This window comes from Lonchura striata, chromosome 5, assembly GCF_046129695.1.
Source record: "Lonchura striata isolate bLonStr1 chromosome 5, bLonStr1.mat, whole genome shotgun sequence".
Lineage (NCBI taxonomy): Eukaryota > Metazoa > Chordata > Aves > Passeriformes > Estrildidae > Lonchura > Lonchura striata.
The window spans coordinates 49192933-49205277 of record NC_134607.1 but is presented as its reverse complement, the minus strand read 5'-3'; the positions used below and the strand labels follow the sequence as shown (position 1 = coordinate 49205277).

Sequence of the window (12345 nt, the reverse complement as noted above, 5' to 3'; positions counted from 1 at the left end):
ACCATGGGACTGAGCCCTAGGAGGCAAAGCAAAATAGGCAAAGGAGATAAGGGTGCTTGTGTAATACATTTCTGCCAAATACAAGGAGGAGAAAACTTTTTTTCCCTCTACTACTCTTTCCCATGTAGTAAATGCTTGTCAGAATTTACTTATGCAGGTGATAGATGTTCTTCACAAACACCAAATGTCACAGCTTAAGGAAGCAAATATAGATGATGGTGGGTGGGAGGGGAATTGAAGGGTTAAGGAGGGGAACAACAGAAGTGAGAGAAGGAAAAATATGGTTGGGGTTTTGTTTGTTTTATTTTCCAGGAGGTTACATGGAAACAGAGGCAGCAGCTCAGGAATCTCTGGGATTAGGCAAACTTGGAACACAAGCAGAAAAGGACAGAAGACTAAAGAAAAAGTAAGTACTGTTTTTATGTGACTTTTTGGCTGAAACTTGATTCAAATATGAGGAATTTTATTGTTTTACTCAAATGTGGAATGAGAAGCACGACCATCTATTATAGCATTTTGGTAGTGATGTTTCTTTGCAGTGTGAAAATATTTAAAGCTGCATATAAAATATAGGGGGAAATATTCAGAGTCTGTACAATATTATTTCATTTGTGAAAGAACATAGGTTTATGAGAGACATTTTTCCATTTCACATTGTCATTAATCCTGTGCATTTTGTCTCCAGTGCAATTCTGAAAAAATAGATATATATTTAGTGAGTCACTATGTAGATTTTCTTTTTCAAAAGGGTGAAAAATCTCTTTTGTATTATCAAGTGAACGGTATTACTTCTGTTTCTAGATGTCAAAGGTTCCCCATAAACCCTAGCAGCTTCAGGGCTTTTTGCCTGTCAGCAAATGCAGACAAAAAGCAACCTAGCTTTTCATTTGCATCAATTATACAATAATTTAAGGTTGTCTTTCATGCACCTCCTTGTAAAAACAGTACACTGAGTCATAGCAGCTGCCAGGAGCTATGAAGACCTAATAAAATAAGACTGCAAACACAAAAGAAACCTCTTGGCAACATTGCACTTCCAGTGTAATTAGAGGGTGTCAGAGAAAAATGGTACTTAAAACTGACTTTGCAAATTCACTTTCTAAACAAATAGATTTATTTTCATCCATAATCATTAACTTTAATGCTATTATTTGGATTCTAAAAGCCTCATTTTTTAAAATTTCTGGGTTTTCAGGTTTGTTTCACTCTTTTAAGATTCGTTGGCTGAGTTTCAAGAGAATTTTCAGTTCTAATCCAAAGAATCTAGGGATAATGTTTGAGTTTCTCTTTACATTTTTATGTTGAATATTTTTAATCACTAATTTCCTGTCAAGTGCTTGATGAAATATAACTTTAAATGTACACATCCGTGTAATGTACAAATGCAAACATTCTGTTTAAATCAGCCTCAATTTAGCAATTAGAGAAGCAGTCACTGTGCTAGCTGGAAAAGAAGAAACTATTTAAATTCAATTAAGAAACTCAAAATAGCTTTCACAGGGATGTTGCAGTTGATGAGTCTTGTCCCTGTATTTCTTATCTATACATAATAAGTAATTTTAGAAATATATGGATGTAGATTATGTTACCATGTTTTTTTTTTTTACTAAATCTAGAAGGCATCTTTGAGGCCACTGTTACCATTCATAAAGAATATAATATTATTTTCAGCAGCCCTTTGTTTTTCAAGTCCAAATGTACCTTCCAGTTCTGAGGGCTGAATGTATCACAGTATTGAAACCATTTTGAAGGGACAAATGTGTTAATTTTGTTCACTTTCATATGTGTTAGTTTGTTAAACTGGGTAAAATATCACAAGACTTGGCACACACAACTACAAACATGACATGACTATTTCATCTCTAGATCGCCTACCAACTTTTGGGTCTGTAAATAAGGGGTGTGCAGATAATATGTTATTAAATTTCTGTACAATCTCACACAATCCCATGCTTTCTGATTTTCAAGTCTTTCCCTTTTTTCTCCTGTGTCTGTCTGTCCTTGGTTCTTTATGGATTAGATGTAATCAAAGTGTCCTCTGCTGGAAGGAAAGGAATCTTTCCTTTGTGACTATGACTATTCTATTGGTCTGAACTGTATATTATTTATCCAAAATATATGTTACATAACTATTTCATGAAGAAATTTATTTTTTTCCCCTGTGCCTTTTAGGGTTACCTGTCTTCATAGTTTCTCACTTCAGAATGCTCGGAACTGCAGGAAGGCTAACATACATTATTGCTAGTTTATGTATATATGTATGTATATGTTACATTGTTTTAGAGGAACTGTAAAGAAAAATGTAATCTGTTGTGTTAGAGATATACAGGAGATTCTGCTGAATTATGGTAGTCATTAGGGTGCTAAGCTGTCAATAGAGTGTAAGAGAATTAACAGCTCCTTGTAAGAAATGCAGTCACAGCATCAGAATGGGTCAGGTTGGAAGGAACCACCATGAATCATCTGGTCCAACCTCCCTGCACAAGCAGGGCCATCCCAGAGGACATGGTATAGGATTGTGTCCAGATAGGTCTTGAATATCAGTCATTTATTTGCATGTCTTACCTTAGAAAATATTAAATTGAGAAGTTCAGAAAGTAATTTAAATGAAAACTGTGTTGCAGCAGGTTACATTCCGTTGTACCAATTCTTAACAATGCTTAATTCCTTCTGGAAGTGGCCTTGCCATACACATAGTAGGTGCAAGATTACTAAGCTGTGTAGTGCAGATGAGGATACTATGCTATGTAACATTAATGGTGGTGGGAATGTGTGAGAGGTCTTTCTAAGACATAATAAGAGAAGTCTGAGTCATGATGTAGCAGTAAGATCTATGGCAATGTGATTTAAGTCCCAGTGGTTGATTCTTCCTTTACCAAACAAAACCACTCTACAAACCCTGCAGAGACAGTGAGCACAGTCACTGGAACACAGAGCAGAGCCCCTGTAGCATTTCTAACTGACTTGGGTTAGGACATAAAAGCCCAAGAGAGCCAAACCCACAACAGGATAAGCAAAGTATAGGCTAAAGCTGGGAAGTACTAATTCGTATTGCATTTCAGGTCTGAGACAGCTTTATTATGCTGGCTTTGTCACTTCCTTTAAAAAAAATAAAAACCAAAGCAGACAAAACCAAAAACAACCTCCAAAAAAAGCCCTGCAACAAAACACCCCAACGATACTAAACACCTTGTAACAGTGATGCCAGAGCCAACTCTCTTTTCTATAAAACAAGTATAATACCATATACTGAAATGGTGTTCTCTTTGAGAAGTGCAAGTTGGGTGAGGTGGCTTTCAGCCCTGTTAACAGCTCAACAAACAGTTCACTGGTGGTTCTGCTGCAGGAAAACAAGGATTCTCCCCTTGCTGTGAAACAGAAGTCAGGTTCATCAGTGTGATCAACATATGAATACTGTACTAGCAGTAATGATCTTCACCCACTGCTGCTATTTGCTTTGATTTAGTTTGGATCCAAGTCATAATAGGACAGATTCATGTTAAAATTATGTCCGTATCTCTTAACTGAGAAATGCTTTAAATGGTAACTTTTTAATTTTGCATTTTTGAATGCATTTAATTTAATTAACACCTGCTTGTAAGAAATGCAGTCACAGCATCACAGAATGGGTCAGGTTGGAAGGGACCACCGTGGGTCTAACCTCCCTACTCAAGCAGGGTCATCCCAGATGATGCCTGCTTGATCCCAGAAGGATGCCCCTACCCCAGGGACAAAGATGCAGGACATTTCAAATTGCCAGATACTGCAGCAGCAGGTTCTAATGGTCCACCAGGTGTCCTGAGCACCTGCTCCCTCAAGCAAGTGTTGCATTGACTCTGGACCCTACAGAGTTAGGAACACACTGCAGCATGTTATAGTGCTTTAGTGCCATTTGTTTGCATGGAATCAGGTACTGAATAATTCATTTCACTCTGAAAAGTTTAATGAGAGAGTGTGGTAATTTTGGAGACCAATTCTCTCTCTGGTGATTATAGTATCATTAACCTAAATTTCAAGGTTTCCCTGCTTCTTGTTTAGAAGATCCTATTTAGATGTAAAATTTCTTTCAGTTTCAATTGACTGCTTAGACATCATTAAAATGTAATTAACAGTTTGTCTTAATGATATGCTAGACATTTATAAACTTCCAATAATAGTCTCTATTCATCCAAAATTTGGTTATTACAGTAGATTTATTAGGAACAAGCCTTAATCCTAAGGCATCAAAGAGAAATGAAAGAAGCTGTGTATAATTTTTAAATTATACACAGCACACAGCATCTCTTACAAGCTGAAAAGATGAATTTAAGTTGCCTGACACATCCATAGATGTTTATTCTCAACATTAAATAAATGACAGTTCTAGTTAATACTGAGACTTTTTAGGTCTTCCTATTTGTAAATTGAGCATGCTGTTCTAGGAAACAAAAGATGAGGGTAAGGGGTATTTAAAGTGCTTAAGGTGTTATTCATTGTTTTGTGAAATTAAGTGATCTTCGGGTGTATATGTATTTAATTTTTATAATTTTAATTAGACTTTGTATTTCACTTCCTTTGTTCTATATAAAATGTGGTGTTTTGTATATAGAATCTTCTGCCTTTTGCCTGAACTTTCAGAGCCTGTTTGGCTAAAGAACCCTTGTTTAAGAAAACTCAGGGTTTAGGAATAGAATTATTACTGGCACAAATACTGTCTATCACAGCTACATTCAATTGAACCCCCTCAATGATTTAAATAGTTTGCACTCCTCTAAACCATACCTTTTGATTAAGATAAATTCTCCAGGAGATGAAAATGAAGAAAAGACCTTTTAGTATTATTTTTTCCCTAGTGATTAACCAGTCTCCCTCTGGAAAGCACCTGATTTCCAGGTCTGAATTTTGTAGTTGACTCCAGCTACCATTCTCTGTGGCTGTGTATAGACTATCTCATATGTTCATGACATCATCCTTTGTGGGTCTTGTGCAAACTGTGCACAATGACTTAGCCTTGGCATTCACACAGCGTTGTCATGATAGCCCTTGTCAGGACCCAGCATAGGAAGTTCAGGTCAGTCCAGTTTCTATTGCAACATGTGAAGGTTCCTGAAAGGTTCAGGTGAAGTCATAGTGTCCTCTGGAATGGGAGAAGTTGATCAGTGTATGTCCCACAACACAATTCATACATCAAAAAGTGAGTAGATAATGCTGTGGCTAAATTGAATTGCATTCTCCTTAAAAATGCATGTTTCCACTGACCTCATCTCAGGTAACAAATTAAGGCAGTTAAGAGAAGATGTATCAATGTTTTACTGTCATTTTCACTAAAATGCCATACGTTGAGCCCTTTATGAAAATATTGTTTAACAATGAACTCAGCCAAACTTGAAATATTAGCAACAAATAGACTTGTGTTTGCTTCCTTTTTTGCTATAAATATCTGGGTGAGAATCAATTGTTTTCTAATTATCCACAGTTCTGCCCAGGAATGATGTCAAATTGTCCTCACCTAAAAGCTTCACTGGTGGCAAATACAGCCCTAAAGAGTCTTGCTTTGTCCAGTGCACTACAGCTCCAAAGGCCAGGAACCCTTCTCAAATGTAATGTTTGATTTCATCTGCAACAATATGCAGAGTAGCAGCAAATAAGTGTCTCTGAAGAAATAGAAGATATATACATATCATATGTTGCATGAAAGTGTGTAATAATTAAACACAGTCACTGACATTTCACAGGATGTGCTGATTGTATCCTCTCTAAGTCATCACCATAAGGCAAGGTTTGAGAGGCATTTAAGTGCTCTGTAGTCCTGGATTGCCACTCAGAGGTGGGTTTGACCTTGTGGATGCTGCTCATATTGTGGGAGATTGGCTTGTACCCATCCTTTCTGCAGCAATCCCAAAGATAATTTATTTGATGATTGTATATTTAGTACAAATTATTACAAAATTCCCTGAAAAAGAATTCACATGCAAGCCAGCCATTCTGGATCATGATGGCAGAAACTGAGTCTAGAAGCTGATAAATCCCCCAATTTATTTATATGAGTCAGGACCAGAACTTTAGCCTCACTTTTTTCTTCAGTTTTGCATGATTTGACTTTGGACAAGGATCTTTTTATTCTGTATTTCCAAAACAAGCTTAAGATGTGAGGTTTATGTTTTCCAAGGAAAATCAAAGTAAACCATTCTTTTCCAAGAACCTGTTTTTGGGGAGATTTACTCCACAGCAGCTACAGGTCTTTGTTTGCCAGATACAGTTTCCTGGCTTCAAGTGTGTTGCAGAAGAGCGTTGGTGTGCCAGGACACGTACACGGGCTTATATACATGAAAAAAACCTTGTAAAATCAAGACCTAAGCAATTCTCATATGTAAAAAATAAATTCTTAGTATTCGTAGCTTTACAATTAACTTTGCAGAGAGAATTGCAATGCTGTTAAGTCTCAGCTGATTACTGTGATGTACATGTTAAATAGCAGGAACATCATGTGAGCAGAGGAGCATGTTGGATTAGTTCTCTTTCTACTTAGGGGGAAAAAAGAATGATAAATGTTGGTAAGTTCACTTGATAAACAGACTTTCATTTTTTTAATGGGCAAATCCAAGTTTTAGATCTCTGTCAACAAGCAACTTGAAAAAATATTTAGGCAGACTATTTTGTGGAATACTGTGGGCTATTTTGTTTGAAACACTGCAGTTATCATGTAATTGCTTTTGAATCCACATGATGCCCCTTTAATTAGGTTAATTAATTAGGTTTCATGTGTGCAAGTGCAATTAGAATTTGATGTAGTGTATATGTGACTACAAATAATTTCTGTCCTCTGCAGCATGCAAATAGTTGTTTCTAATGATTTTTAAATTACACACATTTTAGAAAATTAATCCGATTGGATTAATTAGGTTGTTTTTCTGTGTATCCACCTAATGTTCCTATATACTTAATTCTTATTAAGCACTATTGTATCCTATACATATGCAATTTATTTTTCAATGTAGCTCTTGAGAATACAATGTTTTTTCATTCCCAATCTTTTATTTTCTGAATCTTCAGGAAAATTCAAGTTTTGCATTTAATTTTGTTCCTTCCTATCTTATCTATGAAAACTTCACAGATGTTGTTAGTAGCTTTTAAACTGACCGTTGGTTTTTCCTCCCTTTCTAGCAAAATGTGTTTCTGTTTCCTCACTCTGGTGAAGGAAGGGTGTCGGAATCTGAGTTATTGATGATTCCGAGATTGTAGAATGTCTCTGTCTTTCTGCCCCATTGCCAAAGAAGTCATAATTCGTCTATGCTGGTTTTCAAGGTTGTTTATTCTGTTTATCTCTCACATGTTCTGCTGCCCTGCCGCAGGTCCTGTCCTGCAGGGCAGCGTGTGGGGCTCTGTCCTCAGTGAGATGTTACAAACATTATATACCAGAAACTACCTGTGCTGGATTTACAATAATGTGCCAATATCTGTCACCTACATTGGACAGTGTGTCCCCAGCCTAAACCAATAGAAAAATGCCAACACTACAGTGAAACATGGAGGGCATGAAGAAGGAGAAAAAGGACAAGGCACACCCAATTTCCTCCATCTTGTCCCCTTTGAACCCCTAATCTAGAATCCTAAAATTTTACTTTTGCACCCATGCCAAACTTAATTATTACTTATATCAAAAACGCAGAGCTTGTAATTCATCCTCTAAGACTGAAAACTCTTTTCCATGGCCAGAGATCACAGACAGTGTCTCTGGGGGCTCTGTACAGGGGGGTTCCTGACTCCCTGCCAGGGTCCCAGACCTTCCAGGGCAGCCAGAGGGAAGCCCTGGATTCCCACAGAAGGGGAGGTGTTCAGTGTTCTGATATGCAGTTTAGGATTGTTTGCTGTGTGCAGTGTGATTTTCTTTTGGGTAGAACAGTGTCTAGTCTTGGAGACACATAAAGATGAACTTTATTTCTAAATTTAATTCCTTTAGCAAATATTTTAACTGGAACACTTTCAAATCATTAGTCAAAGCTTTTGCAATATTAAAAATGTGTCTTGTTCTTACATTAATACTTGGAGCCTTTTTAGCATTACAAATGTAAAGATAAATGGGTATTTATTTTGCAGAGGATTATTAAATCTTACTTAGATTATTCTGATGATGGAAAAGATGAAACAACATTTTTTTCTATGTCTTACTCATATTTTTAAAATATTTCAATTTTTTAAATAATACTTTTAAAAAAAATAGTATTTTTTTCTCCTTTGCCAAGTTCTTAAAATTCTCTTCCTCATAAAACATAAGAATATTTGTATCAGAAAATTGGAACTTTTTAGTCAAACATAAACCCCCAAGGCTCTAGTCCCTATCTTATCTACATGGATAAATCTAGCCATTGCAATTTGGAACTCCTGGATAAATATAAGCTTATACCCTGAAGCATGCAGCTGGCTTTCTAAACAAGTCTTTCCATCAGATGTAAATATCCTATCAGATTAGAATTAGGATTTAAAGGAAGAATGGGTAAAACACAACAGAGTAAAAAAATTCTATGTAACTTCTTCATTAATATATGTTTAAGGAAAATATAATAAAATTGTGATAAATTTGTTGTCTTATGACAAAAAAAAAATCCTCAAACCATAAAAAAGGTAAAATCTAGAATTAAAAGTCCATTTTTTCCCTGCTGTATTTTATTATTCTCTGACAAGATGCTCAGGGAGTGACAGAATGCCCCTTGGTCTTCTACCCCTGTCATGGCCTTCAGGTCACATAAATTATCCCAAGGTGACTGCAAACTGCCAGCTCATTAGAACTATGAGAAAATTACTTGCATTCTAATCAATCCCACAGTTTCCCTCTACACATACCCCAAGGAGCACTCAGTGGAAAATGTAACAAGCAGCAGTTCTGCTTCAATATACTGCAGAAGGCTCAAAATTAAAAGCTTTTTCAGGAGAGGCAATCACATCAGTCTTTACAATTAGCTCAGTAGAAAATGAGAATGAATCATGAATGCATATTTGATTCTAGTGCTACTTTCATCAGATTTCGTAATTTTTTTAATAGATCCATAGTACTTTATCATATTACATGCCTTTGTTGTCCTTCCCTTCCTTAATCTTCCTGTCTTAAACTTCTTGTGTATAAATTTGTCATTTGTTTCCGTCGACTTTTCTGTGTTGCACTTTCTCTACTCTCTCACAGCTGTTTTGCTGACCTTGCACACATGAAAGCAAAATTGAAGTCCTCAAAAACAGTGTCCTTCTGAACTGACTGAAATGTCGACAACCTCTTCTTAGTTAAATGCAGCAAAGGTTTCTCATCTCACATTTATTAAAACTATATCTACCAAGCATTTCTAGATCCCTGTAAATAATTTGTTAATATAAGTGCAGTATTTTGAGGTGTCTGGGTTTCATTCAGGCCTATAATTTTCTTTTTTATGATGACAATTAATGGATGATGTAGAAAGTTTATTATCAGCAATGACTACAGCAATCCTACTTTCTCCTCTGTATATTGTACCTATTGTATTGGCAATAATAGGTTACCTAGAGGGCAAGTCATTCATACCAGTGTTGCTACTGATAGGGTGTTAGTGTGTTAGTATGACTGCTGAAATTAAAACATACCTCATTCATATTAAAACTGTAAAATTAAAATGTTACAACCAATTCTAGGTAATTTTTGATTACTATGAGATATTTTGCTAAAATATTATTAAAGTGCAAATAGACAAGTAAACCTTGGTATGTAGTCCACTCAATTTTATGGTATCGGTGGTAATTTGGTTAAATCCACAGGTTTGGGATTTTCAAGACTTTTGGGGTTACACACAAAACTGTTATGAAATGATTCAAATCTAAGCAAAAAACGTTGATTTGAAAACCTACTCCACATTTGCTGTGTTTACAGATTTTTGGCATGAATACCTATTGTTGTGGAAGATACACTGTGCTGAGTGGCTCCTAATAAATAGCCAACATGAATTTAATGAAAATCTCATTTTGACAATCTCATCTGCTCCTCTCAAGAGCACTTAAGTTTTCTAAATCATTGAAAGATCAGTTACAAAGATTTCTGTAGTAATAATGGTGATATTATTTTATCTATCATACTATTTATTTTTTTTATGGACTACTATATGTTCATTAACATTTATGTGCTTTTTTTTCCATTCATCTCTCTTCATCTCATGAAAAGCATATCTGGGTAAGTTAAAATGCCATGGTTGCTGAACATATTAATCTTCAGCACCATGTTTATTTTCTATGTTTTATTCCTGCTTTTTTTGGTTTTCCGTGAATCTTATGTAACGAATCAGAAATTCAGAAAACTGAAACTGAATCCATGCAAAAAAATGAAAGCTTTAAAGTATTCAGAATAACAGTAAGCCTTGAAAGCATACACAAATTTGGGTCAGGACTCGCTCCTGAATTGCTTGAAAGAATCAGTTAACTACTTGGAGATAACATCTGTCTTTTTTTTTTAATAAACATATTTTGGGAGGTCTAAAGTCCAGAATCACAAATACATTTAAGAGTTAGTCAGTGGAAAAATTATGAGTTTAACAAATGCTGTTAAGGCATAAATTCTGTTTAATTGAATCACAAAAGACTCACAGAAGACAGTTTTGGGTTTTTTTTATGTTTGAACACTCATGCTGTTTCAAAGAAACATATATGCAAAAATACTTTATTTGTGCATATAATTTTACTGTTTTCTCTTTCACCAGTTCATTTTCTTGTTTGTTTTGGTTTACGTAATTAACTCGATATCAAGCTTAAAATCTTACTCTCTTCTTTGATCTATTGTATACATGCTATTCCTTCTTGAATAAGAATTTGCAGACTTAAGGAGGAAATTTCAGTAGGTGAAAGGGTACAAAACAATTTTGAACAAGGGTTACCAGATTAATTTAGAATATGTGATTATGAAATTGCTTTATAAAAATAGATTTGATAACATTTTATCAGCCTGGATACACTGAGGGTCTCTAATGTAGTACAATACTCAAAAGATTGCAAGACTGTATGATTCAAGTCTGCTTATTTCACAGCTGTTTTATTTGGTTTTTAATACTTGCCTTCTGAAGGTCTTTTTGTCAGGATCTGTCTTATCCATTCCTGAATGTGCTTCACTTAGCATAATAAATAACTTTGGAAAAAAAGAATGCTGCCCTTCAGTTTGCATACAGCTTAAATGTACACCTACCATGGAATATCCACAGTTCTGGTATTCTTTAATCTGGGATACTGTGGAATTTATACTTCCTTATTTTATAGATTTTAAAACATTCCATTTATTACTTGCATCTTGATTTCTGTATTTCAGTAATTTTTTTTTTCTGAAAACTCCTTAAAGTTGAATACAAAACATTTTGTAAAATATTGGAGATTGAATTTTGTCCATTGTTTACAGTCTGACCTGATATTTGCTATCAGAAAGGAGAATGAGGGTTTCACATAATTTAAAATCCAGATCACTTAAGTGTCAAAGTTCAAACAGGAGCTGGCATAGTTTTTAATTAGTGCAGTCTTTAAGTCAGTTGGATCCTTTCAACTTCAATTAAACCTGCATTGTGTGGCAATATGAACTCTTGAGTCTCTCCAACCTCCCACTCCACTTCCTACTTTAAATTCATTTATAGTCTTGCGGAAAATGCATATATATAAAATGTGACTTGATATTTTTATTAGGTATTATTAACTTATACAAATTCAAATCTTATTTTTTCATTCAATGTTCTGAGTTAGAGGATTCTGGCATGTCTTAAATATTTAGCAAATGACAATAGAAAGCATAAAATCTAATTCCAGTTTAATTAATTAGAAATCCTGTTTCCTGTTTTTTTCAGACTTTGAATGTATGTTAGATTTCAAGCAGCAGATGTGTTTAATCTTACCTTGAAATCATAGGATTACTCAGATAAATGCAGTATATTTGGTCTATCTTTTCTGCCTGGTTATTTTCTAAAAATCTATCATGTACTGTACTTTGTTGTAAATGAAACATTTTAATATTGGTGATAATAATAAGCATAATAATGTCAGTTCATAATTAGAGGACCTGCTAGGTAAAAACTTCAATCTGTTTTCTCTTTGAGACAATGTCTGTGACTAAAGGCCATTTCACAATCTAAATTACCCATTAGCCAAATTTTTAAATCAATTCTGCTTGTGTTTTACAAACATGATCTGGCTCTTGACTTCACTGGGACTCCTTTTCAATTTATCTCATATTTATGATTATGTTTTAATTCAGAGACATTATTTTTTATGCAGTATAATATCCTTGAGACCTTTTCACGTGAACCTTATTAGATATCAGAGTAAATCCTATTACTTGTAGAAATATGAAGATCTGGGTTGAAATGTTGTTTATGTTTCATC

General features: G+C 34.9%; 1 protein-coding gene across 8 annotated transcripts in view; it reads left to right on the top strand.

The window, feature by feature from the left end:
• Window positions 1–12345, top strand: part of PPFIA2 (PPFI scaffold protein A2) — a 285778-nt gene that overhangs the window by 249844 nt on the left and 23589 nt on the right. For all 8 annotated transcript variants that reach the window (XM_031507775.2, XM_077783543.1, XM_021528054.3 and 5 more), the window contains one exon: window positions 313–406. In XM_031507775.2, coding sequence (XP_031363635.1) covers window positions 313–406 — 94 coding nt within the window. The remainder of the gene's footprint in view (window positions 1–312; window positions 407–12345) is intronic.